Source organism: Dermochelys coriacea, chromosome 13 (genome assembly GCF_009764565.3).
Source record: "Dermochelys coriacea isolate rDerCor1 chromosome 13, rDerCor1.pri.v4, whole genome shotgun sequence".
Taxonomy (NCBI): domain Eukaryota; kingdom Metazoa; phylum Chordata; order Testudines; family Dermochelyidae; genus Dermochelys; species Dermochelys coriacea.
The window spans coordinates 40180133-40208055 of NC_050080.1; the positions used below are offsets into that span (position 1 = coordinate 40180133).

The following is a 27923-nucleotide window of genomic DNA, read 5'->3' on the forward strand; positions in this document are numbered from 1 at the left end:
GAAAGTCCTGATCCTCTGTTCCCAAAGGAGCAGCGTACCCAGTTTACCGCAATTGGTTACATGAGAGCACTGGTCTGGTAGCACCAGAGCACTGAGTCTGGATGCTGGTAAAACAAAGAAAAAAGTATTTAAGAAAGAAGAGAGACTGAAACAGAAACTAGTGTGAGTGATAGTACATGCAAAATAAAATCATAAAATGTGAATTAGGGCCTACATTTATTAATAGTTACTTTCCCTAGATAACAAGTAGATTCTCTCTCCAAAAGTCAGTATTTTGTAGCGCTTGCTAGCCCCCAGCTTTCATCAAGTAAGCTCAGCAGTGGTACAGATGTCTTTCTTGACCTGTGATCTATTGAATGGGTCTCTTGTTTTGTTCACGACAGGGCCATGCCATCACTGCATTGCTTTCACTTCTCACTCCCAAGCGGTTTTGATGTTTACATTTGTCTGGATGGTTGTCCATGACTTTTCTGGGTTGCACCAAAGTAGACAATTGAGCAATTATTACATAAATGGCAGCCAGGGAGAGGTGTAAACTCCTGCCCACTTGAATGACCCATCACCAAGACAAAGATTTCCTGGTGACTCCCTTTCCCTCCAAGATCATAAAGGCATAATGTTCAATATAAAAAGTATTCCCTACATGAACCCAGAACACATCTCACCATGACTATGGATAGTATAATTTACAAGCTTTCAGGCTCAGATGCTAGCATTTAGCATAAATACGGTGAAAGCGGTGTATTGGTGGACGTGAATTTGTCCAGTCTGAGGCAAGTTGTCTGTAAAGAACAGGTAACTCTTGGTCATTTTGGCCCCCCGTCACAACCCTGTTATCTAGCTAGCTAACGAGCTATCTCACAGTGATCATAGCATGATCAGGTTATTCACCACAGCATAGCAAGGTCCCCAGGAGATTTCAAGGAGTTCTCTGCCTCTTTAATAGGGGAACCTTTGTGTGGAGTATGCCGGGGGATTGTTCATTTTGTGCCATTCTTTTGATTGGTACGGTACGTCGTTTGATTTGGCTTTGGGAGATTGAAGGGGTTGGTTTTGTGGGGGGGGGGGGATGTTTTGTTTTATTTATTACTTTCGGCTTCATTTTTGTTTGTTTGCTTTTCGTTTGTTTTTATTGGGGGTTTGCTGTTGTGGCTGTCACTGGGTCCTGGTGTGAAAGATTTATTAAAGAAGGCATTGCGAATGAAGTAAGGGTCATCCAGTGGGGTAGACAAATCCCTTGATGGAGTTTGCTTCCCAGCCGATTCCGCCTTCATCACGACTGCTGCCTGGACGATAAATAAGTGGAACAGCTGTGCCATGAATTATCACTCTATGTGGTTTAGAGTAAAAGCAGCTGCGCTTTCATTATCTTTTTAACCTCCTTCCTTCGGCACATCTAAAGATACAGTTCACTCCACCTTCAGAAACTGCAGTGGTTAGTTATTACAGTAACTCAGTTATCTTCAATCCTGTGGTACCTCGTATACACAGTGATAAACAGCGCTACAAAACCTCCCAGACTTCACTTCACCACCACATGACACAATCATGCATTCAAACACCGGGTTTACCAACCCCCAGCTAGTTGTATTTTTTTTTTTTTTTTGGTTGCAGACCAAAATACTGGCTTATAAACTGAAAATCGAGGTTCCATAATTACTTTTCTGAAAGATTAAGAGCCTGACCCCCCAGCAGGGGAAAATCAATGTTGCTCCATTCAGGTCAATGGATCCCTGCCAATTTACATTGGCTGGGGATCTGACCCTGAGTTTTCTTTGTTATTTTAAAGAGGCCTTTATAGAGAACTAGGCTGGGGTTTTCAAAGGAGACTAGGGGAGTTAAGCACCCAAATTACATTGACTTTCAATGACAGGTTTGTCCAAGAGTTCCTCTAGCTGCTTTGGAAATTTAACCCTTAATGTCCTGTGAATTTTCTTTAAAATATATCTGATCTCTCTCTCCAAACATAGGTAGCTTTTGAAAGGTAGGGTCCCAGACCTTTTTGAAATCCTTTAGGATCCTTTGAAAATCTTAATTTGGGGCTCAAATTTTCAGAGTTGCCAGAGACATTTGGGAGCCATAAAACAAACTTCTACTAGCACTCTTCTAGGGCAGCACAAAGAATGAGTCTGTGACTCAAGAACTCTTTTGAGAGTTTAAAGTTAAAAATGTGTTTATTTGTGTCTAATAATAATAATAATAATAATAATTAATAATAATACAATTAATAGTAAAACCTACCTCTTATATAATGCTTTTTCTTGTCTAGATCTCAATATTATTTAACAAGGAGGTCAGTATATCATATCCATTTTACAGATGGGGAAACTGAGAAACGGATAAGGACATGACTCTTGCTGGGTTGGTGGTTATTTGTTTGATTCATTATTTGCTTGGTGTTGGAGTGTTTGGCTGATTGACCAGTTGGGTTTTTATTTCGCTGCTCATTCACTCTTTTATTTGATTAGTTACATGTTAGGGGGTGTCATGTTATCTGCGGTGGCTCACAACCATGAGTGCCCACCTCAGTGCAGACTGTCAAAAGCAGGGTGGGCAGCCCGACTGGTGGTATATTCTATAATTAGATTTCACCAACCCAGTAATAAATATGAACTCCTGAAGTACAACAATAATGGAGTCACAGACAATCCCCTTAGACACTCCCGTCTCTCTTGCACCCAGTCAAGCTGGACTATGTGATCAGTGGTTACACCAAAAATCATAAATCATCAGGTTACACCCAGGCCCAGAGATCAGTCACTCAGTCAGGTTGTTTAGCATCCTTGATCTCACACCAAAGGCAATGCTGGACGCCAATTCTATAGTAAACTAACTAAAGGTTTATTAGCTAGGACAAAGGAATGAGAGTTACTGAGTGGTTAAAGCAGATAAAAATATATGTACAGGTGAGTCACGATCTATGACTTCAAATGGTAGCAGAGATGTAGTATCTGACAGTTTTCCAAAGTCTCTCGGGGCTACCCAGAATAACGCTGGGGATCTCCGTCTTCTCATTAGAATTCAAACAGTCCAGAGGTGAAGATTTTTGCCTTGTGTCCATACTTACAGCTTCTTCTCACAGAATACAGGCTGACGGGGGTCACCACACAGGAGAGCAGTCTCTGCATTTAGAGTCTTTGAATTCCAATCACCACATACAAAACACTGCTTGCTTTGAAATTAGCACTTCCCTATTAACGTTCTGCATTTGCATTCCACAAGGCTTCTTTCTCATTTGGTGTCTTATTTAATCACTGGGGTATACGCAAGGTGCATGTTTGCTATTACGTTATAGCAGGATACAGGTACGTGAAAACAATGCATGCAGCATCCTATCAGTTTTCATGACGTTTAAACACCAACTACATTATAATATAGGTAACAATCGCTTTGATCTGTACTAGTACACAGGTGAACTGGCTGGGCTTCCAGCTGTGAATTTGTAAGTGTGCAGTAAGGCCTGGGACTTTGGCCTGGTCTGCCAGCTTCACAGGGCTTCTTTCTTTGTGTTTCCTTGTGTGTTTCCTTGGTTCATTATTCCTTTGACCATCTGGTTCCTGGCTTGATTTGCTGCTTGGTTTCTTATTTGTTTAGTTGATTTGGGTTATATACTTGATGGGTTTCATTTATTATTCATTCATTTTGATTACTTGATTGCTCACTTAGTGGGTTATTTGTTTGTCTGGTTATTTCTTTGGTTTCTTGATTGAGAATTTGGTTGGCTTGGTGGCTGTTGTTAGGTTGCTGGTTTGCTGGGTTGTATTACTTTACGAATTATTATTGTTGCTATTGTTAAAGACATTGTATTGCTCCAACTACATTGTTATGGCTGTTGTCATTGCTACTGTTATTTTTATTCCCATTGCTATTGTTATTGTAACGCAGTGCTATTGCTATTGTGTGTGTTTATACAACCTTATTAAATTATTCTTTCCTTTTTTTAATGGATTTGTTTCTGTTTTGTCCTTTTAATAAATGAAGGGGATAAAAATCACCCAGCCACAACAATCTCTCTCCAGACTGTCTTTAAATCCCTTCCAGTGAAGAGAGGAAGTTCTGCGGGTTTTCTCACCTCTAACTGCACAGAGCCCTCTTCCCCTGACTCCCAACCCCCACAGGGCAGTCGATGTTTGTCTGGGCTGGCCACACACCTGGGACTTGCCTGGAGAGCACTTTCCCATGTTGTGTGTTGTGGTTTGGTTCGGAGAACTCAGGGACTATGTCAGTCTGGGCCACCCTTCCCACAAAACCGCAAGCCTTTTGATTTCTCTGAAACTGCAAGGAAAGCTGCTGTTGATTAACAATTGCAGTGTTTCCACCATTGCTGTGCTGACGGGTCTTTGCAAAATATGCTCTTTTCAATTTGTTTCCGAACAAAAACTTGGCAGGAGGCGCTCACGTACCGTGATGGTAAGTGTGGTAGGAGAGAAAGAGAGAGTGTGAGAGTTTTGCGTGTGAGAGTTCAGAAAGAAAAGAGAGAGAGAGGTAGAGGTCCAATTTATGACTTTATGCAGCATTCAGAAGGGAATCTCAGGGTTAGATTTATCTGCACCCTGCCCCTTTAAGGATCGCGGGCCTGCGAAGAAAGTCAAAGGGGCTCTGAAAGGACTCAGCAGCAATGGGGCTAGTGCAACTTGTGTTTGTTTGGTTTTGGATAATAGGTTTAATAAAACTCCAGTTTTAAAACTCTCTTTGGTCTGAGCGTGTAATGTTTCCTTGTGGTTTCTTCTGAAGTCTCTTTAATCCTACTTCTGCCTTTATTACCCTCTGGCATGAAGCCCACCCTCAGACACTCTGCAACTCCTCATGCCCCTCAGAGATATCTTTCATATTTTTGCCTCACTCCTGCTTTGCTCCCAATCACTGTGTCTCCTAATGTCTGGCACAGTGATAGGTGGCACTGTCAGCACTTGTCAGGGACCTCAGCTGGAAATAAAACTGGTTCTTGGAAGTGTCCCTGGAGATTACTATTCGACTCTTAAATGATGGGCCATATGCAGTATCCCCCTTGGAATCAATCAGCCCCATCCATTCCAGCCCGTACCTGGGATTCTGCTTGAACCAGTACCAGAAGGTCCCTCCACCCGTGATGTAGGAACCATAGACAGCACAATTCAGTTGCAGAGTCTCTGAGGGCCGCACCACTGCTGGGCCAAACTCCACCAGTCTAAACGGGGGAAGGTCACCTAGAAAAATGGAGAAGGGATGCAAAATTAATAGACCCACCCTTGCCAGATTGGCTCCCCCCACATACAGCCTCTGTAAAAAAAACTCACACAACACTGGGGCGCCCAGAAAACTCAGAAGGAGCAAAGATACTCCCATTTCTACCACTGGAAAGCAGCACAAAGTGGCCACCTGAGCTTCTGGGAGGAGAAAATTTCTGCAGATCTGGGAGCTTCTAGACAGGAAATCCGGGGTGGTGGTTGGTCCCAGAAGGTTCAGCCAATAGGGGGAAAGCTCACAAGAAGCGTCTTGCCTATCTCTGTATCTATCACACTTTTGTGTGTATCTATCTGCTTCAAAGCACCCACATTCAATCCCAGATAGCTACAGCTCCATAAAAATCACAGACACTTGTTTCAACTATGATTTTACAGTGGTAGTTATCTTGCTGCTTTGTGTGTGTGTGTACACAGACATACACACACGCACACAGAGCCATGTATAAAGTCTTCCTACATAACATCTTCCCAACAGGGATGTTAAAAAATGGACTCATTAGTGAATATTCTACATTGGCCTCCAATGCATGGTGGAAACCACTGCTACTCTCTGCTTTACTAAAAGGAAAGACTGATGATGATGATGATTGATGATGATGATTGATGATGGGGGTTTCTTTCCAGATGGGAAACTGAGACACCAAGAACACCATTCTCATCCCAGAAAAGCAGCCTAACACAACTAACACACATTCCCACAATGTGGCTTGTCTCTGCCTAGTGGCTAGAGCATACAGTGAGGTTTGTGAGTGAGTTTTTGACTAAAAAGATTTTAAACAGTTTGCAAACAGACTTGGAGGAATACAATTTTTTTTTATAATTTCCATGGATAATATCAATGCTTATTTTATTTTATTTTTTTATATTTAGCTGTTTAAATTTTCACAGTTGTGCAAAATTATGGGTTTTAAGTCTTTTTATCTATTTAAATGTTCACAGTTTGGGGGAAATATGAGGGTCAGACAATAATTCTTTAATGGCAGTAAATGTTGCAATTCAAAAAGTTAACACTTTATAACCATTAAAACACAAAAGGTCAACATCACATGTCAAAATATACAGAATAAATGGACTTAAAGAAGACACTAATAAATTCTCAATTGCTATTTTTCTTACTTTGCCTATCTGTAAATGTTGATGATTGTTCATGGAAATGTGTTTTCATCTGTTTGTGGGCGTACAGAGAAATCAGACATTTACCAACAGCTAGTGACAAAAATCAAACCCTTCCAAGCCTAGATAGAAATCATTTCTCATAGATTTTAAGGCTAGAGGGGCCATCTGCTTTCAGTTCTTATTTAACACAGGGCAGAGAAGTCTAGCCAGTGCTTCCCTCATCAACCCCAATAACTTGTGGTTGGCCTTTGAGAAAGAGACGCCCCATCTCTCTTTGAACCACTCCCTTTGCGCCCCACTCCCGGAGGTGGGATGGGGGTAAACAGGACACAGCCCGGTAATGCAGGGGAAAGGCTGAGAAGAGTCAGGGGAGGTGGATGAGACTCCGCAGCTGTTGGTGGATGTTTTTGAGAGCGAGCATAAGAACGGCCCATCTGGGTCAGACCAAAGGACCATCCAACCCAGTGTCCTGTCTTCCGAGAGCGGGCAGTGCCAGGTACCCCAGAGGGAATGAACAGAACAGGGCCATGAGGGAGTGATCCATCCCCTGTTGTCCGGTCTTGGCTTCTGGCAGTCAGAGGCTGAGTGAGGGGAGTGATTGCAGGTCGGATATTTTTGCATGTGAGATTCTGGGTGGGTGGATGGGGCACATTCTGGGTCTGGGTGTGAATATGTGGATGCGGGCGAGGGTTGACATCGTGTTTTAATTGGGTGTGAGTGCAGTGCTTAATTTGTAATGAAAGAGGTGCTGGGGACCAAGCAACATTTGTATTTTCATAGCTGACACGGCAAACCCAGAGATGCCAGGCTCAGCCCTGGCACAGATTAAGCCCTGTGCGAGTGAGTGTGATTGTGGGTAAGCTGGGGGTTGTGTGTGTCTGTGAGAGGGCTAGAACTCTGTGGCAAGGTGGGGTGCTGAAGTGTCAGTGTGTGTCCCACTCTCTCTGGCTGGTGAGATTAGCTAACACCCTGGCCTGTGCGGTCCCTTCTCACCCTATGGTTCTGTGATCCTGTGAAATGTCTGCACCAGCCAACAGCGAAGCCTACCCAGCATCGCCTGTATCACTGCTCCTCCCAGTGCATTTCTCTCCCTGCAACTCTCAATGGGCCCCACTGAGATTTCGAGCCACCTCCTTTTTGTGCCAGCCCCCTCCCACCCCCAGTCTCTGTCACTGTGTGTCCCCTGGCACAGTAATACGTGGCGGGGTCCGCAGCAGTCAGGGAGCCGAGCTGCAGGGAGACCTGGTTCTTGGGAGCATCTGCGGAGATGGTGACCGTGCTCTTCAGGGAAGGCGAGTAGGATGGCTGCCCTGTAGAGAGGTGGGTGTATCCACCCCAGCGACTCCAGCCCTTTCCCGGGAGGCTGCCAGATCCAGTGCCAGTAGGAGTACTGACCAGTGATGGAGAACCCAGAGACAGCGCAGGTGAGCGGGAAGGGCTCGGAGACCTGCCCCACCCCTGGGCCGGACGCCACCAGCTGCAGCTGGGAAAGGGCATCTGGAAACAGGGGTGGGAGATTCCTGAATAAATGTCTCATGAGGGGCCCAGGGAGCAAAGGTCTCCCTGCCACACACACCCTCCCACACACACACTGAAACAGAGAGATTCACACCCCAATACCCTCACATGCATACACACCCAAATACAGTACACAAACACACGTACACTCACACAAAAATACACTCACACATGTACACACACAAATACAGTACACAAATACACAGCTATGATTATACGCTTACACAGAGAGATTCACACCCAGATACCCTCACACAAAAACACACCCAATACACAAACACATGTACACTCACACCCAAATACACACACACCCCCTAATACAGTACACTTCTACAGTTACACAGATTCACCCCCAGATATACTATCACCAACACACACACATAATGAAAGAAATCCATAGCACCCAAGTACACTCACACAAATAGATTCACCCCCAAATACACACACACACACACACACACACACACAAATGCCCGCACAGGGAGGCGCACACAAATACTCACATGGGGCCAGCACCGGGGCAGCTAAGAAACATCTAATCATTTTTAAGAGGAACTCTGAGCAAAACCAGAGTTCCGGTTCAGCTTCTCACAGGCAAATGTAGGAGCTTCTATTGGAATATCGGTCCGAGATTGCAAAACTGAACCCACCACTCCTGTCACAGAGTCTCCTCTCTCTCTCTATGTCTTTCTCTCTGTCTCTCTCTCTCTCGATGTGTCTCTGCCTCTGCTTACACATACAGCAGTGAGAAGTTGCATCCGATGAAGTGAGCTGTAGCCCACGAAAGCTTCTGCTCAAATAAATTTGTTAGTCTCTAAGGTGCCACAAGTCCTCCTGTTCTTTTTGCGGATACAGACTAACATGGCTGCTACTCTGAAACCTGTCATACAGCAGTGAGTTTCTCTCTCACACTCTCTCTCTCTCTCTGGTTAGTAGCTGCCTATTCGCCCTGCCGAATTTTCCAAAGAACCTGAGGGAGTTAGGCGCCCACATCCCAATTAAATTAAAAGGGGAGTTTAAGCACTAAAGTCCTGTAGGCGCCTTTGAAAACCTCAGCCCCCCTCTTTCTGCCTCTTCCCAGCCAACTATTCTCCGGTCACTTTTTGTCTGTAAGGCTGAGATGGGAGGGGACGGGGGGAGAAGGGAGAAAGGGGAGTGGTTGTGGCTGACTGTGGGTGGGTGGATGGCTGATTGTGAGATGTTGTGTGTGTGTGTGTGTTATTGTGCATGTGTCAAACTTGCTCTGTAACTGTTTGACAGTAATAGGTGGCGGTGTCTGTATCTGTAAGGGGAGCTCAGCTGCAGGGAGACCCGGTTCTCGGAGGGGGTCTCTGGAAATGCTCGTTATGTTTTAGGGAAGCGGAGCGTGTTTCCCCATCACACTTCATCAGTCCGATCCACTCGGGACCTTGGCTGGGGAAATCCGGTCTCCAGGGATGCCCCGGAGAGATCACATGTCAGTGTGAGGGGCTCGGAGACCTTCCCCACTCCAGAGCCCAAACCCACCAGTTGCTGCAGGTGGGAAAAGACACCTGCAAACACGGGCAGGAGCTTCCCGAGAAATACTGTAATGGTCCCCACTCCCGGGAGTGAAGGATCTAGCTCCATGCACAAAGACGCCTTCACCTAAATGCTTTCACAGAGATAGGAATCAACACAGCTCCTCACACACACGTGGAAAGAAACCCACAAATGCTCTGTCCCACCAGGAAAAACTGACACACAACCTCTCTCTCTCTCTCTCTCACACACACACAAACACACCTTCCCATGTGGCCAGGGCTAGCGCAGCCAGGAAATAGCCGGTCATTTGTCAGAGGGGACCCCAAAACCTCAGTTCCCCAGTTCAGCTGCTCAGCCAACAGGAGAGTCTCTTGCAATCTCAGGCCTAGACTGGTGGTTTACAAAATGCCAGACTCCTGTAACAAACTCTCTGCTGCCCATTCAGGAGCACAGGTGCTTCCTCTTTCTCTCCTTCTCTCCAGTTTCATGGTGCCCTCTGACAAAGCGTCTCCTTCAAGGGACAGCGGAAGGGGGCGGACCGCAAGGGCAAAGTCAGGTGCCTTCTTTCTGGGAGGGGAAGTATGTGGGTAGCCCCCTTTATGTCCCAGGTCCTCTGTCTCTGTGTCACTGTGCCTCTCCTGGCGCAGTAATAGGTGCCAGTGTCTGCAGCTGTCAGGGAGCGCAGCATCAGGGAGACCTGGTTCTTTCTTATAAATTTCCCACCCCTGCAAATTTGCCACCCTAGGCCTATGCCTTGTTGGCCTAGGCAATAATACGCCGCTGGGCAACCTGGGCTACCACTGAGTGGGCCGGCTTCAATGCTTTGTAATACAGAGTGACAAGACCACTTGTCCTGCTTTTGCCATTACAAGGTGTTCTCGTGAGTAAATGGCCAAGAACCCAGTGCTGTGAACCTGAAGATCTCCTAGCAGGGAAAAAAAACATTCTAAAGCCTATTTCCCTAATAATGTCAGGTTTCAGGTAGCAGCCGTCTTAGTCTGTATCTGCAAAAAGAAAAGGAGGACTTGTAGCACCTTAGAGACTAAAAAATTTATTTGAGCATAAACTTTCATGAGCTACAGCTCACTTCATCAGATGCATGCAGTGGAAAATACAATAGGGGGATTTTATATACACAGAGAACATGAAACAAGGGGTGTTACAATACACACTGTAAGGAGAGTGATCAGATAAGGTGAGCTATTACCAGCAGGAGACCGGCGGGGGGCGGGGAACCCTTTTGTAGTGATAATCAAGGTGGGCCATTTCCAGCAGTTGACAAGAACATGTGAGGAACAGTGTGTGTGTGTGTGGGGGGGAAATAAATATGGGAAATAGTTTTACTTTGTATAATGACACATCCACTCCCAGTCTTTATTCAAGCCTAATTTAATGGTGTCCAGTTTGCAAATTAATTCCAATTCAGCAGTCCCTTGTTGGAGTCTGTTTTTGAAGATTTTTTGTTGTAATATTGCCACTTTAAGGTCTGTAATCGAGTGACCAGAGAGACTAAAGTTGTCTCCAACTGGTTTTTGAATGTTATAATTCTTGACGTCTGATATGTGTCCATTTATTCTTTTACGTAGAGACTGTCCGGTTTGGCCCATGTACATGGCAGAGGGGCATTGCTGGCACATGATGGCCTATATCACATTGGTATGTGCAGGTGAACGAGCCTCTGATAGTGTGGCTGATGTGATTAGGCCCTAGGATGGTGTCCCCTGAATAGATATGTGGACAGAGTTGGCAACGGGCTTTGTTGCAAGGCTAGGGTTCCTGGGTTAGGGGTTCTGTTGTGTGGTTGCTGGTGAGTATTTGCTTCAGATTGGGGGGCTGTCCGTAAGCAAGGACTGGCCTGTCTCCCAAGATCTGTGAGAGTGATGGGTCGTCCTTCAGGATAGGTTGTAGATCCTTGATGAGGCGTTGGAGAGGTTTTAGTTGGGGGCTGAAGGTGATGGCTAGTGGCGTTCTGTTATTTTCTTTGTTGGGCCTGTCCTGTAGTAGGTGACTTCTGGGTACTCTTCTGGCTCTGTCAATCTGTTTCTTCACTTCAGCAGGTGGCTATTGTAGTTGTAGGAATGCATGATAGAGATCTTGTAGGTGTTTGTCTCTGTCTGAGGGGTTGGAGCAAATGCGGTTGTATTGTAGAGCTTGGCTGTAGACAATGTATCTTGTGGTATGATCTGGATAAAAGCTAGAGGCATGTAGGTAGGAATAGCGGTCAGTAGGTTTCCGGTATAGGGTGGTGTTTATGTGACCATCGCTTATTAGCACCATAGTGTCCAGGAAGTGGATCTCTTGTGTGGACTGGTCCAGGCTGAGGTTGATGGTGGGATGGAAATTGTTGAAATCATGGTGGAATTCCTCAAGGGCTTCTTTTCCATGGGTCCAGGTGATGAAGATGTCATCAATGTAGTGCAAGTAGAGTAGGGGCATTAGGGGACGAGAGCTGAGGAAGTGTTGTTCTAAGTCAGCCATGAAAGTGTTGGCATCCTGTGGGGCCATGCGGGTACCCATCGCAGTGTCGCTGATTTGAAGGTATACATTGTCCCCAAATGTGAAATGGTTATGGGTGAGGACAAAGTCACAAAGTTCAGCCACCAGGTTAGCCGTGACATTATCGGGGATACTGTTCTTGACGGCTTGTAGCCCATCTTTGTGTGGAGTGTTGGTGTAAAGGGCTTCTACATCCATAGTGGCCAGGATGGTGTTTTCTGGAAGATCACCGATGGATTACCGATCCATTCACTTAGGCTTGAATAGAGACTGGGAATGGATGAGTCATTACACAAAGTAAAACTATTTCCCCATGTTATTTCTCCCCCCCCCCCCACACTGTTCCTCTGATATTCTTGTTAACTGCTGGAATTAGCCTACCTTGCTTGTCACCATGAAAGGTTTTCCCCCCCCCCCCCCCCCCCCCCGCGCTCCTGGTGATGGCTTATTTTAAGTGATCACTCTCCTTACAGTGTGTATGATAAACCCATTGTTTCATGTTCTCTGTGTGTGTGTATATCAATCTCTCCTCTGTTTTTTCCACCAAATGCATCCGATGAAGTGAGCTGTAGCTCACGAAAACTTATGCTCTAATAAATGTGTTAGTCTCTAAGGTGCCACAAGTACTCCTTTTCTTTTTGCGAATACAGACTAACACGGCTGCTACTATGAAAACAGAACATCCAATAGTTTCCAAAGGGAAATCCGGAGGCTTTACAGGAGATGCTGATAGAATCTCCTGTGGTTTTAACACCTCTCCTAGCCTCCACCAGCTGAATCTGCAAATGGACTCCTGCAAAATTAAGTATTAATATAGTATAATCTAATTAATTAACTAATTAAGTATAAATATAGTATTAATCATCTCTACCGTAATACTGAGCTTCCCTCTGTATCCAGGCAAGGAATCGCCTCTGGGAATTGCTGCCATGAAAGCGAGGGGTAGCCACAGCATCATCTCTTTTCTGACTGTTTTGGAGACAATTCTGCAGGAGAGTGCGCAGAGAAGCGGGGATGGGTGTGAGCTGCAGAGACACGTGTCTGTGCCGTCTCCTCTGGAGACTCAGGGACACCGGGGGCGTCTCCCAGGAAATGTGGTCACTCGATTTGCATCCGCTCCGGTCTTAAAAAGGAGAGAGAAATAGACCGTAGTCGCTATGTGGTAGCAGCAGACGGAGCAGCAGTAACTTTACCCTCCTCTCTTTGTGACTTCGTCCCCCATGGATATAAGGAGGACGCAGTGAGGAACCCTTCCTCTGTCTGCTCGAATTTCTTTGTAAGTTCTTCAGGGCAGAGACTGTCGCTCCCTGTGTGTCTCCACTGAGCTCTAATAGCACATGGGGCCGCTACACACACTCAAAACTGCGGGTGAGATTCCCAGGTCCCATTACAGTGAAACTGGTGAGAGAGGCAAGAACAAATCCCTGCGCTGGTTGTGAAATGTCAGCTGCAGGCCCCTGAAATCGGGCTCCGACCTCATCTAGCTGCCCCTGACACCCTAGCTAAGGTCTGTGCTGGGGTTTCTAGCTGCTGCTGTCCTATAGCTGAGTTATAAAAAAGTGCCATGGAGAAGCGAAACGGGGAAAGTAACTGAAATACTTCTCCGATGGATTGTATTTACTGAGGGACAATCCATCCTAAATTCTCGATTACTGTGGGAGAAGCTACTCTCACTACTATGTTTGCTTCCCACAAGCGACTCTTTATATATCTTTTTTTTTATGAGTGAAATACCCCAATAGTTGGATGCTAATATTTTAGCTACATGGTTAAATTTATTAGCCTAAATTTGGGATATTGAGGATTATGTACTGCATGTATTTTCAAAAAAAAAAAAAAAAAAAGAAAAAGAAAAGAAAGAGTACTAGTGGCACCTTAGAGACTAACAAATTTATTTGAGCAGAAGCTTTCGAGAGCTACAGCTCACTTCATCGGATGCTCCTTTTCTTTTTTGCGAATACAGACTAACACGGCTGCTTCTCTGAAACCTGTATGTATTTTTGTCACTTTTAAACCAGACTTTGTACTTTGGGATAATTTAAGCCTTATACCCAGATGTAGAGACACTTTTCTTTCGATAATTTTAGCATGGCCTTAATTAGAAATAATGATAAACTTCTTTCTGTCTCCAAGTTAAGGTAAAATTACATAACTCTTCCGCCTTCCCTGGAGGAGCTTCCAGGACTATTGCCGAGATGGTCATATAACCAAGACAGCTCATTCCCAACCCAGTTCCTTCGCCCTGCCCTTGCACTTTGTCACCTAGGCCAAGTCACTTAGCGCGTCTGCGCCTCAGCTGCCCATCTCTAAAATTCAGGTTGTGTTGCTTCTTCTGTGAGTCTGTAGCTACTTAGACTGCAAAGCGTCTCATCTCCTCCGGCGAGCCTGTGTCCTCCAAAATGTATCTGGTTTTCCAGGAGGTCTGAAGTGTGTTTCCTAACGTGTCTACTTGGGCTGAGAACTGGGATTACACTTAACGCATTTCAGACACCTGCCACCCCCTCCGGCAGTTTGTGTCGGGAGCCCGGGGCGCTCTGTAGCGCGGTGGATCCCAGAGAGCGCAGAAATACAGCGCCGAGTCAGCCCGCTGCGCCCCGTCTATGGACAACGTGAGAGACTTCGCGCCGGTGTCCAGCTGGGAGGAGAACCGAGGGGCCACCGAACGGGATTTGCGCTCCGAGCCACTGGAGTATCTGCCCAGCAGGAACAGGACTTGCTTCCCCGGCCGCTCCTGGTACCAGTCCAGGGCGTAGCTGCTGTAGGAGGTGCTGTATTGACACCTTATCTTCACCCGCCGCCCTTCCGTGGCGGACAGGGAAGCCGGGATCTGGGTCAGTGAGTTCCCCGCCACCGAACCTAAAAGGGAGATAATTCGGAGGGAGTCCCGGGGCGAGGAAAGTCCCCTAGATAGACAGAGCCCGGCCCCCGCTCTTGGAGCTCACCTGGGAACAGCGGCAGCGCGCAGAGACACAGCCACAGAGATCCCCGCATGCCTGTCACCACTGGGGGGGAGCCAAGGAACCGCAGCCACCGATTCGACTCCTGGGGGAAATGAAGTACCCGGGAGGTGGCAGCACTTCTGTGTGAACGGGGGAGCCGGAACCGGGATGGCGGTAAAGCTCACACACTCCAGTAACACGTGGGAAAAGCTGTGTGCATGTGAGTGTTTATTTGTGTGTTTATTCGTGCCTCTGTGTGTGTGTGCCTGCCTATGTCAGTGTGCATGTGTGTGTGCGTGCGTCCTTCCGCCTCTGAATCCGAGTGTGTGTGCCCTGTCTGTCTGTCCCTGCGCCTGTCCCCATGAGGGTGGGGCGCAGTCTCTCTCTCTCTCTCTAGTGTCTGCAGCACACAAAACAGCCAGACCCAGCAGCGGCCTGTCTGCGGTGCTGTCCCTTCTGCTCCGTAGGGCCGTGGGGGGCGGGACTGTGCCTGGCGCCACCTTTCCGTCACTGCTGCTGCCCCTTTGGCATCACTAGGGAGAGGGGAAGGGCTGGCGGGTCCAGGCTGCGCGGCGTGGGCGAGGCTTACATGCTGGGGGAATGGGTGGGGAGAGAATGGGGGACGCTGGTCTGGTTGAGGAAGGAATGAGGGACACAGAGGAATGGAGGGCAGGGGGGAAATGGGAATGCGGTTGCACACAGAGCCACTGGGACGGGGCAAATATGGGGAGGGGGAGGCACCTGGTATGGGAGGAGGTGGGAATGGGGGAGGCTTCAGCAGGGAAGAGCCCCGGGAGTCCCTGAAAAAAGAGGAGGTCGGAAGGGGGCAGACAGCGAATTTGTGTAGGGGAGGGAGTGATGCAGGAGAACCCGGGGTGAGCAATAAGTTATCCCTGCACAAGGTAGGAAGTGTGCAGCCCCCCTGCTTGTAAACAATAACACACATCTTGGTGCCCCCTGAGATATGGCTCCCCTCCCTCACCCCCCGGTGCACGTCGGGGAAATGACTCATCTCCCTTCGTTTTGGAGACAGCCCCCCGCTCCGGCAGTTTGTGTCGGGAGCCCGGGGCGCTCTGTAGCGCGGTGGATCCCAGAGAGCGCAGAAATACAGCGCCGAGTCAGCCCGCTGCGCCCCGTCTATGGACAGTGTGAACGATTTGACATCGGTGCTGAGCTCGGAGGAAAACCGAGGGGCCACAGAACCGGGCTTGTATTCATTGCCCCTCTCATTTCTGCGCAGTAGGAAGAGAGGCTGCTGCCCGGGCAGCTGCTGGTACCATCCCAGGGCGTAGTACGGGTACGTGGTGCTGTATTGACAGTACAGATTCACGGGCCGCCCTTCCCTGGCTGACGCAGACGCTGGAATCTGGGTCACGGAGTTCCCAGCCGCGGGACCTAGCAGGAGAACGATGGGGGCAGAGTAAGACCCGCGGGTCAGAAAACACTCAGTCCGCCTGCCAGTAAATGTAAACCACTTCCTGAGGAGAAGGAGGCAGACGGCGATCCACATCTCGTCTCTACCGCTGTCACACACAGAATGAGGCGTCTGCTGTGTCGTCCGGCCTATTTACAGTCAAGGACCCACACCCCTCCTGGGAGGGCTGTGAAAAGACAGAGGGAGAAATTCTGCCCGGGAAGCCACCCGGAGACAATGGGAAGGAGTGTTATTTTTAAACTATATCTCCTCGGTGTAGGTGTATAACTTCCTTATAGTTTTTACAGGCAACTAAATTAGGTTACCATTTCTCCGGAGGACTATAACCCATAAAAACAGGTTTTAGCTGCTACTGTCCTATAGCTCACTTATAAATAAGTGTCATATAGACAGACAGATACACTTGTATTTATTTTCAGACAGACACAGAGCGTTGTAGCCGTTTGGGTCTCAGGATATGAGCGAGACAAGGTGGGTGAGTGTCACGGAGTGTGGGGGAGTCCGGGCTCTGCACCCTTCTTCCTGGGATTCACTGTGACTCTCAGCCAGCCAGTAAAACAGAAGGTTCTTGGACAATAGGAACACAGTCTAAAACAGAGCTTGGGGGTACAACCAGGACCCCTCAGTCAAGTCCTTCTGGGGGCAGGGAGCTTAGACCCCAGCCTTGGGGTTCCCTGCGTTCCACCACCCAGCCCCAAACTGAAACTAACTCCCCAGCAGGCTGTCTCCTCCAGCCTTTGTCCAGTTTCCCATGCAGAGGTGTTACCTTCCCCCTCCCCCTCCTGGCTCAGGTGACAGGCTCTCAGGTCTCCCATCCCCAGTGACACTCCCCTGCCACATTCCCAGGTCAACACTCCCCCCTCCCTGCTGCGTCACACCACCCCGCTCCCTACAGCCTCACAGTGAGTTAAGATTTTTATTGGACCAACTTCTGTTCGCACAAGGGACACGCTTTCGAGGTTCACAGAGCTCTTCCTCAAGTCTGGAGAAGGAAAGCAGACCTAAGAAGGAATACTCTGAAGGTCGAAGCTTGTTCTTTCCACCAACAAAAGTTGATTCAATAAAGATATTACCTCACCCATCTTGTCTTTACATAGATAGATAGATAGGTAGATAGATAGATAGATAGATAGATAGATAGATAGATAGATAGATAGATAGATAGATAGATAGATAGATAGATGGGGTGTATGGGGAGAGGGGGAGAGAGAGAGGGTATATGGAGAGAGAGAGGAGGCCTTATGGGGACATAAAGGTTCATCTAGCGCAGTATCCTGTCTTCCAAGAGAAGACAGTGCCAGGTGCCCCAGAAGGTATGAACAGAACAGGTAATCATCAAGAGATCCATCCCTTGTCTTCTATTCCCAGCTTCTGGCAAACAGAGGGACACCATCCCTGCCCACCCTGGCTAATAGCCACTGATGGACCTATCCTCCATTAACTTATCTAGTTCTTTTTGAACCCTGTTATAGTCTTGGCCTTCAAAAACAACCCCTGGCAAAGATTTCTACAGGTTGGCTGTGTATTCTGTGAAGAAATACTTCCTTTTATTTATTTTAAACCTGCTGCCTATTAATTTCATTTGGTGACCCCTAGTTCTTGTGTTATGAGAAGGCATAAATAACATTTCCTGATCTGCTTTTTCCACACCAGTCATGATTTTATAGACCTCTATCATATCTCTCCTCAGTCCTCTCTTTTCCAAGCTGAAAAGTCCCAGACCACTCATATGAATTAATTATGGATGCAATTTTCCTAATGCACCTCAGCCTTAGCATATCCTAGCAGCCCCACTGGGCTCCAAAACTTATAGTTCCTAGGTGATGACTGCAGAGTTGGGGACATTTTCTACTTGGTTAAAATCTGTGTGGTTGAACTTTGAGATGTGACTTGCTATTTCAGGGGGGCTGTGACAGGAATGGTAGGCTTCTGTCTGAGCTCAGAGTGTATTCCCCTCATTGTGTGTCACACAGTGATACAGGACGCTGTCCTCGACTCTCAGTTGCTGGGGTTGTCCCTGGAGACGATGAACGGCTGTTTGGCTGAGTCCGGCGTAATCTGTCGCAGAACCATCCCAGCTGATATAGGAGACCTACTCGGGTCCTTTCCCGGGAGCCTGTCGGTACCAGTGCATCCCGTAGCCACCAAAGTTGAACCCGGAGGCTTTACGCAAGATGTTGGTAGAATCTGCTGCCATTGGAACACCTCCCCCAGACTCCAGCAGCTGAACCTGAGATTGGGAAAACTGAATTGTCAATACAGCACCATGTAACACTGATCTCCCCAGGTCTTTTCAGGCCAGAATCACCTTAGGGCAGTGCTGCCATGAAAGCAAAATGCAGCCAGAAGAGCATCTTCTTCTGCTAAGTTTGGAGAAAAATCCCCAGTGAGAGTTGTGGGTCTTCACTGCAGACACATGGGACTGCAGCTTTTGTATCGTGCAGGGTCGGGGACAAGGCGGGGGGTTGACAGGAAATGTTGTCACTCTATTTGCATCTGCTCCCTTCTTTAAGGACAGAGAAATCATATTCTAGGGGTGAATCGGGAACTTGACATTCGTGTAGAGGCTCGTCTTTACCGGATACATTTACACTCCAGAGGCTTAGTGTGGGGGCCTGGGAAAACCAGGGATAATTTCCTGGCCGGGGAAACAAATCTCCCGGTTGAGGTGATTGTGTTTTCAACCAGGTTTTTCATTACCGCCCTGGAGTTGCCAGTTGTGCCCGCAGTGACTAGTGAGCGCTCCCCTTGGGTCCTTTGTGTTATTCAAGTCGGAAATGGGCATTTTCTTATCAGCCTGGGTATCACGAGATACAACTTTGGGCACAGGTCCTCTCTTGGAGTAGGCTCCCCACCACGCTGCAGCTCCAACCACTGGTGAAGTAAAGGAATCTGGATCCCTTTCATCTGAATGCGTGGCCGGAGGAACAGTGCTCTCTTTTACATGCTGACGCGTATGGGGTACATGGTGATCATAGCCTTGGTGTGGAGTGATTACCGCTTCCACAGTCCAATGTACTGGTTTTTCTGCAATTTGTCCTTCTCAGGGGTATGATTCACCAGGGTCATCCTTCCCAAAACAATGAAAGAAATAGCTTGATGTGCTGACATATGATTCATTAGTGGGTGTTTCACCCAAACCTATTTCTCTTTCTTCCTTGGGACCTCGGAGGATATCTTGGCAGCCATAATGTCTTTTGATAGCTACATAGCTAATTGTAGGCCTTTGCATTACCCCACCATCATGCATGGGCAATTGCCTGTCCAGTTGATTATTGGTACCTGATTGGGAGCTCCCTATACACTTCCACGATGGTGCTTAGCTCTTTGCTCTTCACAAGAGTGACCTACGCGGATATCATCCCCACCATCTTACGTATCCCGTCCACCACCGGTCAGCAAAAGGCAATTTCCACCTGCTCAGCTCACATCGTGGTGGCGTCCATTTTCTACAGCGGTTCCATTTTCATGTACATATTACCTCAAAAGAGCCACTCGTCGGGGTTGTACAAAGCAGCAGCCATTCTTCACACAATAGGAGAGCGGCTCTTAAAACCATTTTCCTGTCTGCTAACGTTAGTTAAGAAAGCAGCGAGCAGTGGGGAAACCCAGGTTCTGCTGCCCTCTGGAGACCACTGTACCACAGGGACCCATGTTCACCCCCGACCATTGCAGACTGGTGGCGGACTAGGATAAGAGTCCAGATCGCCTTCCGCCCTGTCCAGCACTGTCACTGGTAGCCAATAGCTATACTGTAGCTCAAATGATACGCTGTGGCTCCAACAAAAGTCTCGGGTTTGTTACAGAAATGACTGGATGGGTGTCATGCAGAGGGCCACAATGGTCTCAGAACGGTGTTTCTGGCCTCAGAACTCTGTGACCCTGTCCTCCATGCTCCTAATATGACAAGTGCTCCCAGTGCAACATTTCAGCCAGATGCAGGACCCATTGGGTGGGATGGTCTCACATAAGGGTCCTTTCTGCCATTCAAATCCCTGGGTCATTACTGTAGGCATTTTAGTAACACCTGAAGGGTCTCAACCAAGAACAAGGCCCCAGTGTGGTGGGTGCTGCCCATACACCCCAAAGGAGACTTGGACTGAACAGGTTTCAATCTAAACAGAGAAGCCTAACAAAGGAATCAGAGACAGGGGATGCCAGTTGCTTCATTTCACACTGTACATCGGTGCCACAGCCAAGAACAGAATCAACATTTCCTGATTCCAGCTCCAGTGGCCTAACGAGCAAACCACGCTGCTCCCTGATCACCATTTGATCTGAAGAACACAAACTAAATTTGCAGACAGCAAAGCCCAATGTCTCTCAGGGTGAAATGTAAAACCCTTTCGACAAGACCTAGAACAGGGCTTGTTCACCAAGGACCCCACATTTTGAGGACTGATGTGGGACTCCATTGCTCCATTCCTTTACTGTCCATATGCCCGGGGGGGAAGTTCATGTGTGAGAGAGATGGGTAAGGGAGAGGAGGCAGTTCCAGGGGAGATATTGTCGGAGAGGAAGCCAGGCAGCGACCACTGTGCATCTGTGGCACAGTAGTAAGTAGCAGTGTCTGCAGCTGTGAGACTCTCTATCTTTAGCTTGCCAGTGGAGCCGCTGGTGGAGGGGGTGACCCGTCCTTTGAACTCATCCGCGATGTAGATGGTGTAACCTGGTCTGAAGGATGCTATCCGGACCAGATTTTTCCCCTGGGGCAGGCGCAACCATTGCATATGACGGTCATTAACATTGTACCCAGAAACAGCACAGTCCAGCGTAATGGAGTTCCCTGGCTCTGCCTGGGCAAAACTTGGCTGGGTCAAAGTGATCGCGGCCACCCAGCCTGTAAAAGAAAGAGAACAGAGATAGGATTATATCATACCCCAGCAGGGGCCCCTCTAATCTCCAAAATGCATGACAGAGGAGGGGCAAGGCACCCTGCTGTGGGCAGTCACAAAATGACCTTCCCAGAGAAAACTAAATTTTTCCCTCAGCCCAGGGTCACAGACTGGATTAAATACCAGAGCTGCCATCCAGTGCTGTCATCAGTTCCTTAGAGACATGACAAAAACCCAACACTTTACAAGAGTCTGCATTTCCCTGCTCACCTGACAAGCTGCACCATGAGATAATGCAAAGACAGTGTAACAGCAGCATGACTGCCGCTGAACTCTGCTTTAGCACAGTGGCGTTGTGTGAAATATTCCCGCTGAAGCTAACGCCCTAAATTCTTATTTCCTCCAAGCCAGAACAGCAAACAGTTCTGCATTTCATAAGCTTTGCATCTACCTTCTGTCTTTCCCCGCCTACTCTCCACCCACCCGCTAATTAATGGAATAAGACGCAGGAGATCTACGTTCAGGCAGGAATTTTTCAAAATTGCCTGAAGTTAGGCAAATAGCTACTACCCAGCTCCCTTAGGCCCCTTGAATAGCTCAACTTCTGTTACCTGCGCGGCCACATACTCACTGTGTGATGGGAGCAGAGGAATTGCTCCAAGGGATCAGTCCTGTCCATCCAGCTCAGTTCTTCAACAGGAGCCAATACCAAGTGCTTGAAAAGAAGGGGCAAGATTGATTCTAGTAGCAACCTATGGGATACCCTCACCGTAGGGGAATTTTCTTCTCATCCACATTCAGTGAAAGGTTGACCTGCTTGCTCCAAAGAGCAGAGACCTTGGACCATCCACTCAGTCTTGCTTTTACTTTGTTCCCAATCAAACAATGGTTTCCTGCCATTCATGGCTCTTGTGGGGATAAATACATTGTTTGTGAAGGGCTCAGATACTACCCAGGTGGGAGCCATGGAAGATCCTAAACCGAAAGTTATCTTTGATGTTGGTCAAGCCACATTTTCAAGCGTTGGCTATACAATACAAATGTTTCACTGTCACACATCTAAATGGTGAGGACTTCTGAACACGGAGTAGGAACTTATTCTCTGAATAGGAACAATGGAGTCAGTGGGGGGCAGAGATTCCCCTCCCTCACGCTTCAGTGTAAAGCAGAAGTAATTTCACTGCAGTCAATGGGCCTAAATTGTCTTCTTAATCACTCTGGTATAAAGCAGAAATAAGGCCATTGTACTCAGTGAGGCTGGATCATGTCTCATTCACCATGGTGTTAGGCAGGACAAAACTCTGCTAGTGTCATGGGGCTACTCTCCTTTTACGTACTCGTGTGTGCACCCACTATTACCGAGGGGAGAATCTCGAGCAATCGAGCTACTCACAGAGTAAAATTCTATTGAACATGAGGAATGGGAACAGAATCTCACCCCGTGCTAGCATTGCCCGGTTTTGAAATATAAAAAAAACAATGTAAAGATTTAGAGCTGGATCACGAGGTAGTGTGTCTGTGTTCAGTGCTAATGAAGTCAGCATGGTTACGCTGAATTACACCACCTGAGAATCTGCCTCTTTCCAGTTTCCTCTTTCCAGCAAAGCAATCGGGCTAGATTTTAAACAGTCTTTAGACCCTGATGATGCAAAGTAGGCCCCTACTGGGATTTTCAAAACAGTCGTAAGCAGGTTTGGCACCTAACCCCCATTGAAAATTATGGGACTTAGGCACCTAGCCCACTTTTTTGGTATCTATCTACCTTTAAAAATAGGACCAGAGTTTTCTTGAAAGTCAGGCATATGTAGGGTGAAAACTCCTCAGACACACAAGACACTTCAAAGCTATTAATTGCAAGACAGTGTTATTTTGGTAGGGTCTTCCATTCAAATTCTCAGCCCCTAAAACTGTACAATAATAAGATAGTAGCTCTTAAAATCATTACCCTGTCTCCTAATGTTAGTTAAGAAGGCAGCAGGCAGTCAGGAAACCACAGACTTTCAGCTGGAATTTAAAATGAAAGAGAAAAGCCAGGTGGTTTTCACAGATGACCAGAGCTGCAGGTGGAACTGAGAGCTGCTAGAGCTTTGTCCTTCAGAGCACTGCTGCCATCGCTTGCTCAGTAGCAGGTATAGTGACTACTGTCTCATTCCCCTACCTGCGTTAACAACTCCCGGTCATTGTCCAGGGCACCGCATGCTCTCACTTCCTGACCCTTTTCTCCTTCCGCGTGGTCACTACGCAATAGACTTCTCTGTCTCTTTCCCCAGCTTCTGCTGCCCTCTGGAGACCACTGCACCAAGGAATTCCTGTTCCCTCTCGGCCATTGCAGACTGGTGGCAGATTAGAATTGGAGTTAAGATCACCTCCCTGCCTGTCCAGCACTGTCACCAATATCGGATAGATATACTGCTGCTCAACAGACACACTGTGGCTCAAAGAAAAGTTTGTTACAGAAATGTCTGGGATGTGTATCATGCAGAGAGACAAAATGTTCTCAGAATGGTTTTCCCGGCTTCAAAAATCTGTGACTCTGTCATCCATGCTCCTTAAAACATGAGTGCTCCAGTTCAACATTTCTTCTGGATGCAGGACCCACTGAGTGAGATGGTCTCACGTAAGGGTCCTTTCTGCCATTCAGATCCACGGGTCATTATTCTTGGCATTTTTGTAACACCTGAAGGGTCCCAACCAAGATCAGGGCTCCAGTGTGTAGGTGCTTCCCCTACACACCACAGGAGACAAGCCTTACACTCAAGAGGTTTCACTCTAAACAGATAAGCCAGACAAAGGGAATCACTTGCTTCACTTTGCATTGCTTCTGTTCTAGGCTGTGACCCTGATCTACAAATTCTCCCGATTCCCACTCTGGTGGCCTAACCTGCAACGATTGTGCTTCCCGATCACAAGTTGATTTGAACGACTCATGTTGAAATTGCAGAGACCAAAGCCATAAATCTCTGGGAAAAATTCTACCTTTGGATAGGCAGCAGAGCGAGGCCTGTTCCCCAAGGAATCCGCACTTTGAGGACTGATGTGGGACTCAGGTGATGCTTGGCCCCTTATTGTCCTTACGGCGGGGGTGAAGTTCATGCAAAGAGAAAAATGTGTTCAGTGAGAGGAGGCCAGTTCCACAAGGGATATTGTAGGAGAGGAATCCAGGCAGCGACCACTTGCACAGCTGGCACACTAGTAAGTAGCCAGGTCTGCAGCTACGAGACTGTTTATCTTTAGCTTGCCAGTGGCACCACTGGCGGATGGGGTAACCTGTCCTTTGAATTCATTTGTGATGTAGGTGGTGTAACCTGTTCTGAGGGCTGCTAGCCAGACCAGACTTCTCCTAGGTGTTTGTCGGATCCAGCTCAAATGGTGATCATTGATATTATATCCAGAGGTGACACAGTCCAGGGTAAGGAAACTGCCTGGCTCTGCCTGGGCAGAACTCGGCTGGGTTAAATTGACCACGACTACGAAGCCTGTAAAAGAAACAGAACAGGGATACTGTTATATCACATACAACCAAGGGGTTAATCTAATCTGCAACAGACATTTCAGGGGCAGCTGCAGTGGGCAATTACAAAATAACCATCCCATTTGAGAAGCCTTAGCTAAACCAAACTGTAATTAGAGGTTAAGCACCAAATCAATGGCCTATTGATGTCATCAGTTCCTGGTATATATAAGAGGGAAAATGCAACACCTTGCAAGAGGCTGTATCTTGCTGCTCACCTGAGAGGATGCACCACGTGATAACACACAAACAACGTAACAACTGCATAACTGCTGACAACTGTTGCTCTTGTGCAATGGGTTGGTGCCAGCAATTTCCTCTGAAGCTGCATGCCAGTTATCACCCCAAGTGCTTATATGCTCCGATGCAGGGAAATGATTTTGCATTTCAGAAATTTCCCTTCTCTCATCCCGCTTTCCTCTCTCCCCTCCACTGATCCATTGTGTGTGTGTGTGTGTGTGGTTAGAGCAGTAGAGTGGGACACTGGGAATCTGTCTTCAGGCTAGGAGTTTCCAAAGCTGCCTAAAGAAGTGAGGTCCCCAATGCCATGTGAAATTCATTGAGAACTGGATGCCTAACTCCTTTAGGCACTTTTGAAAACTTCTATTACCAGCACTGCCACTTACTTGGGGTGTAACTGGAACAGAGGGAGTGCTCCAATGAATCAGACCTGTCATAGAATCATAGAATATCAGGGTTGGAAGGGACCTCAGGAGATCATCTAGGCCAACCCCCTGCTCAAAGCAGGACCAATACCCAATTTTTGCCCCAGATCCCTAAATGGCCCCCTCAAGGATTGAACTCACAACCCTGAATATAGCAGGCCAATGCTTAAACCACTGAGCTATCCCTAACAGTGTTTAATCCCTAACAACCTGAGTTTTCAGATGTGTTTTCTTTCTTTTTTCAATAAAATGCACCCTTTTTAAGAACATGATTAGATTTCTGTGTCTGAGGGGGTAAAGAGGCTGTACATATGTTAATCAGCTGATACAACAGCTGGGTTCCCCTTTTCTATTGTTTTCGTTCTGGGCTGCCCCAGGGAGGGGTGGAAAAGTTGAAGGGCCTCAGAAAAAAATCTCCCCAAGTGAGGTTTTTCTGGATTGGCAAAAGGCAATTTTCACTTGGCAGCATTACCAGCCTGGAGTGGCAAGTTTTAATTTTTGAAGTCCTTGCTGCCCCCACCTTCTGCACTCGAAGTGCCAGAGTGGAGGATCAGCCCTGCCAGCACCTCAGTGTAAAGCAGGAGTAATTCCACTGGGGTCGATGCGACTGACTCTCAATGGAAACTCCATTGTCTTGTCAGGGCTAATTCTCCAGTCACTCATTTTAGGGCAGCAGCTCTCAAACTGTGGGTTGGGACCGTGTTTTAATGGGAGCATCAGGGCTGGTGTTAGACTTGCTGGGGCCAAAACCCAAGCTCCACCGCCGGGGGCCAAAGTCAAACCCCAAGAGCTTCAGCCCTGGGTGGTGAGTCCCCAGGCTTACAGACCTCCCGCCTGGGGCTGAAGCCTTTGGACTCCTGCGCAGAGCGGTGGGGCTCGGGGTTTGGCCCCCACACACACCGGGACAGCTGAGTTTGGGTGGGCTCAGGCTTCGATTCCCTGTCCTGGGGTCCTGTAGTAATTTTTCTTGTCAGAAGGGCGTCGTGGTGCAATGATGTGTGAGAACCCCTGAGTTAGGCTGATTCCCCTCTCACTCCTCCAGGAGTGTAAATCAGGAGACATTCTAGAGTAAAGCACTGTAGGTGTCAGCAGCTTAAATGGATTTACTCGTGGAGGAAAACACACCCACCCACAAATTTTCTACCCTTCCAGGAAAAACTCACCCACAGACAGACCCTCCCATAGGCCAAGGCTAGGGCAGCCAGGAAATACCAGTCATTTTTCAGAGGTCCCCCCAGACCCTCAGCTCCCCAGTTCAGCTGCGGAGCAGACAGGACAGTCTGTTGTAACCTCAGGTCCGGATTGGTGGTTTCCAAAAGTGCAAAATCCCTGTAACAAAGTCTCTCTCCTGCCCATTCGCAAGCGCAGGTGTTTCCTCTTTCTCTCCTTCTCTCCAGCTTCGTGGGCGCCTCTGCCAAAGCGTCTCCTTCAACTGAAAGTGACCTCAGAAGGGAGCGGACCGCACGGGCAAAGTCAGGTGCCTTCTCTCTGGGAGGCGAAGCGTGTGGCTCGCCCCCTTTTTGTCCCAGGCCCCCTGTCTCCGTGTCACTGTGTCTCTCCAGGCGCAGTAATAGGTGGCGGTGTCCGCAGCTGTCAGGGAGCGAAGCGTCAGGGAAACCTGGTTCTTGGCAGCGTCTGCAGAGATGATGATCCGGCCTCGGAGAGACGGGCTGTAGCTCGTGCGCCCGTCATACGGATAAACATATCCCATGGACTCCAGCCCTTCTCCGGGAGGCTGACGGAGCCAGTACCAGTAGTAATACTGAGTATTGATGGAGACCCCGGAGACAGCGCACTTCAGTGTGAGGGGCTCGGAGACCTTCCCCAGCTTTGGGCCGGAGGCCACCAGCTGCAGCTGGGAAAGCGCCGCTAGAAACAAAGGAGGGGGAGTCCAAAATAATCATTGAATGCGATGCCCAGAGAGGAAAAGCTCCCTCTGCCTCCCCCCTGGTCACGGCCACACACACAGAAAGAAATGCAAACAGTCACACACAGAGACACACACACAGAGACTCAGAGAGAGAGAGAGAGAGAAATGCAAATAGTAATACAGAAAGACTCACGCGGTGCCAGGGCCAGCGCAATGAAAACACATTTAATCATTTGCGAGGTTTCAGATATCTCCAGTCCAGCCGCTGACCCAACGGAGCTTGGACAGCTCGGGAGAGTCGGCTGAAGTCTGAGCCTTGGGCTGCAAACCTCTGCCGACACCTGTAATAAATCCTAGCTCATACGCAGACATAGAGATTTGCCCTCTGTGATGTGTGGGGACTGGGCGTTATCCCTATAAACAGTCGGGGAGCCCTCCAGCGGTCTCCCTTGTCATCGGCTGCAGGAGCCACCAGAACCTGCCAGAGAAGCCATGCAGGTTAGTAGCCGTCACTGTATGTCTTCATCTAGATATTTGGAACTCAGGTCTCTCATCGTGTGGTTTCTTAATGTTAATAAGGAGCAATACCGGCAGCAAAGGGCTATAGTGGGTCGGACCCACTATAGCCCAGTATCCTGTGTCCCCACAGTGGCCAAAGCCAGGTGCCCCAGAGGGAATGAACAGAACAGGGAATCATCCAGTGATCCATCCCCTGTCACCCATTCCCAGCTTCTGGCCAACAGAGGCTAAAAACATCATCCCTGCCCAGCCTGGCTAATAGCCGTTGATGGACCTGTCCTCCATGGATTT

General features: G+C 48.0%; 2 long non-coding RNA genes and 2 gene segments (V, D, J or C); 1 reads left to right on the forward strand and 3 right to left on the reverse strand.

Annotated features, from left to right (window-relative positions):
- Nucleotides 1-21660, reverse strand: part of LOC119842056 — a 30621-nt gene extending 8961 nt beyond the window's left edge. Inside the window, exons 1-3 of one of the 2 annotated variants that reach the window (XR_006275400.1) lie at nucleotides 21338-21660; nucleotides 18541-21072; nucleotides 12561-12651 (exon numbers count right to left, since the gene is read on the reverse strand). This is a non-coding gene — a long non-coding RNA (uncharacterized LOC119842056). Of the gene's footprint in view, nucleotides 1-12560; nucleotides 12652-18540; nucleotides 21073-21337 lie in introns of those variants that run through there. The other variant, XR_006275401.1, reaches the window with a different exon arrangement.
- LOC122456485 lies at nucleotides 13245-16170 on the forward strand. The gene is made up of 3 exons (XR_006275409.1): nucleotides 13245-13259; nucleotides 13992-15017; nucleotides 16038-16170. It is a non-coding gene; the product is annotated as an uncharacterized LOC122456485 (long non-coding RNA).
- On the reverse strand, nucleotides 14332-16307 carry LOC119842060. The segment is given in 2 exon segments: nucleotides 14332-14522; nucleotides 16001-16307. Coding segments are annotated over 2 exon segments (498 nt in total).
- A 3774-nt stretch (nucleotides 21661-25434) lies between the features above and the next one.
- Nucleotides 25435-27770, reverse strand: LOC119842057. The segment is given in 2 exon segments: nucleotides 25435-27109; nucleotides 27304-27770. Coding segments are annotated over 2 exon segments (465 nt in total).
- Nucleotides 27771-27923: the final 153 nt, after the last annotated feature.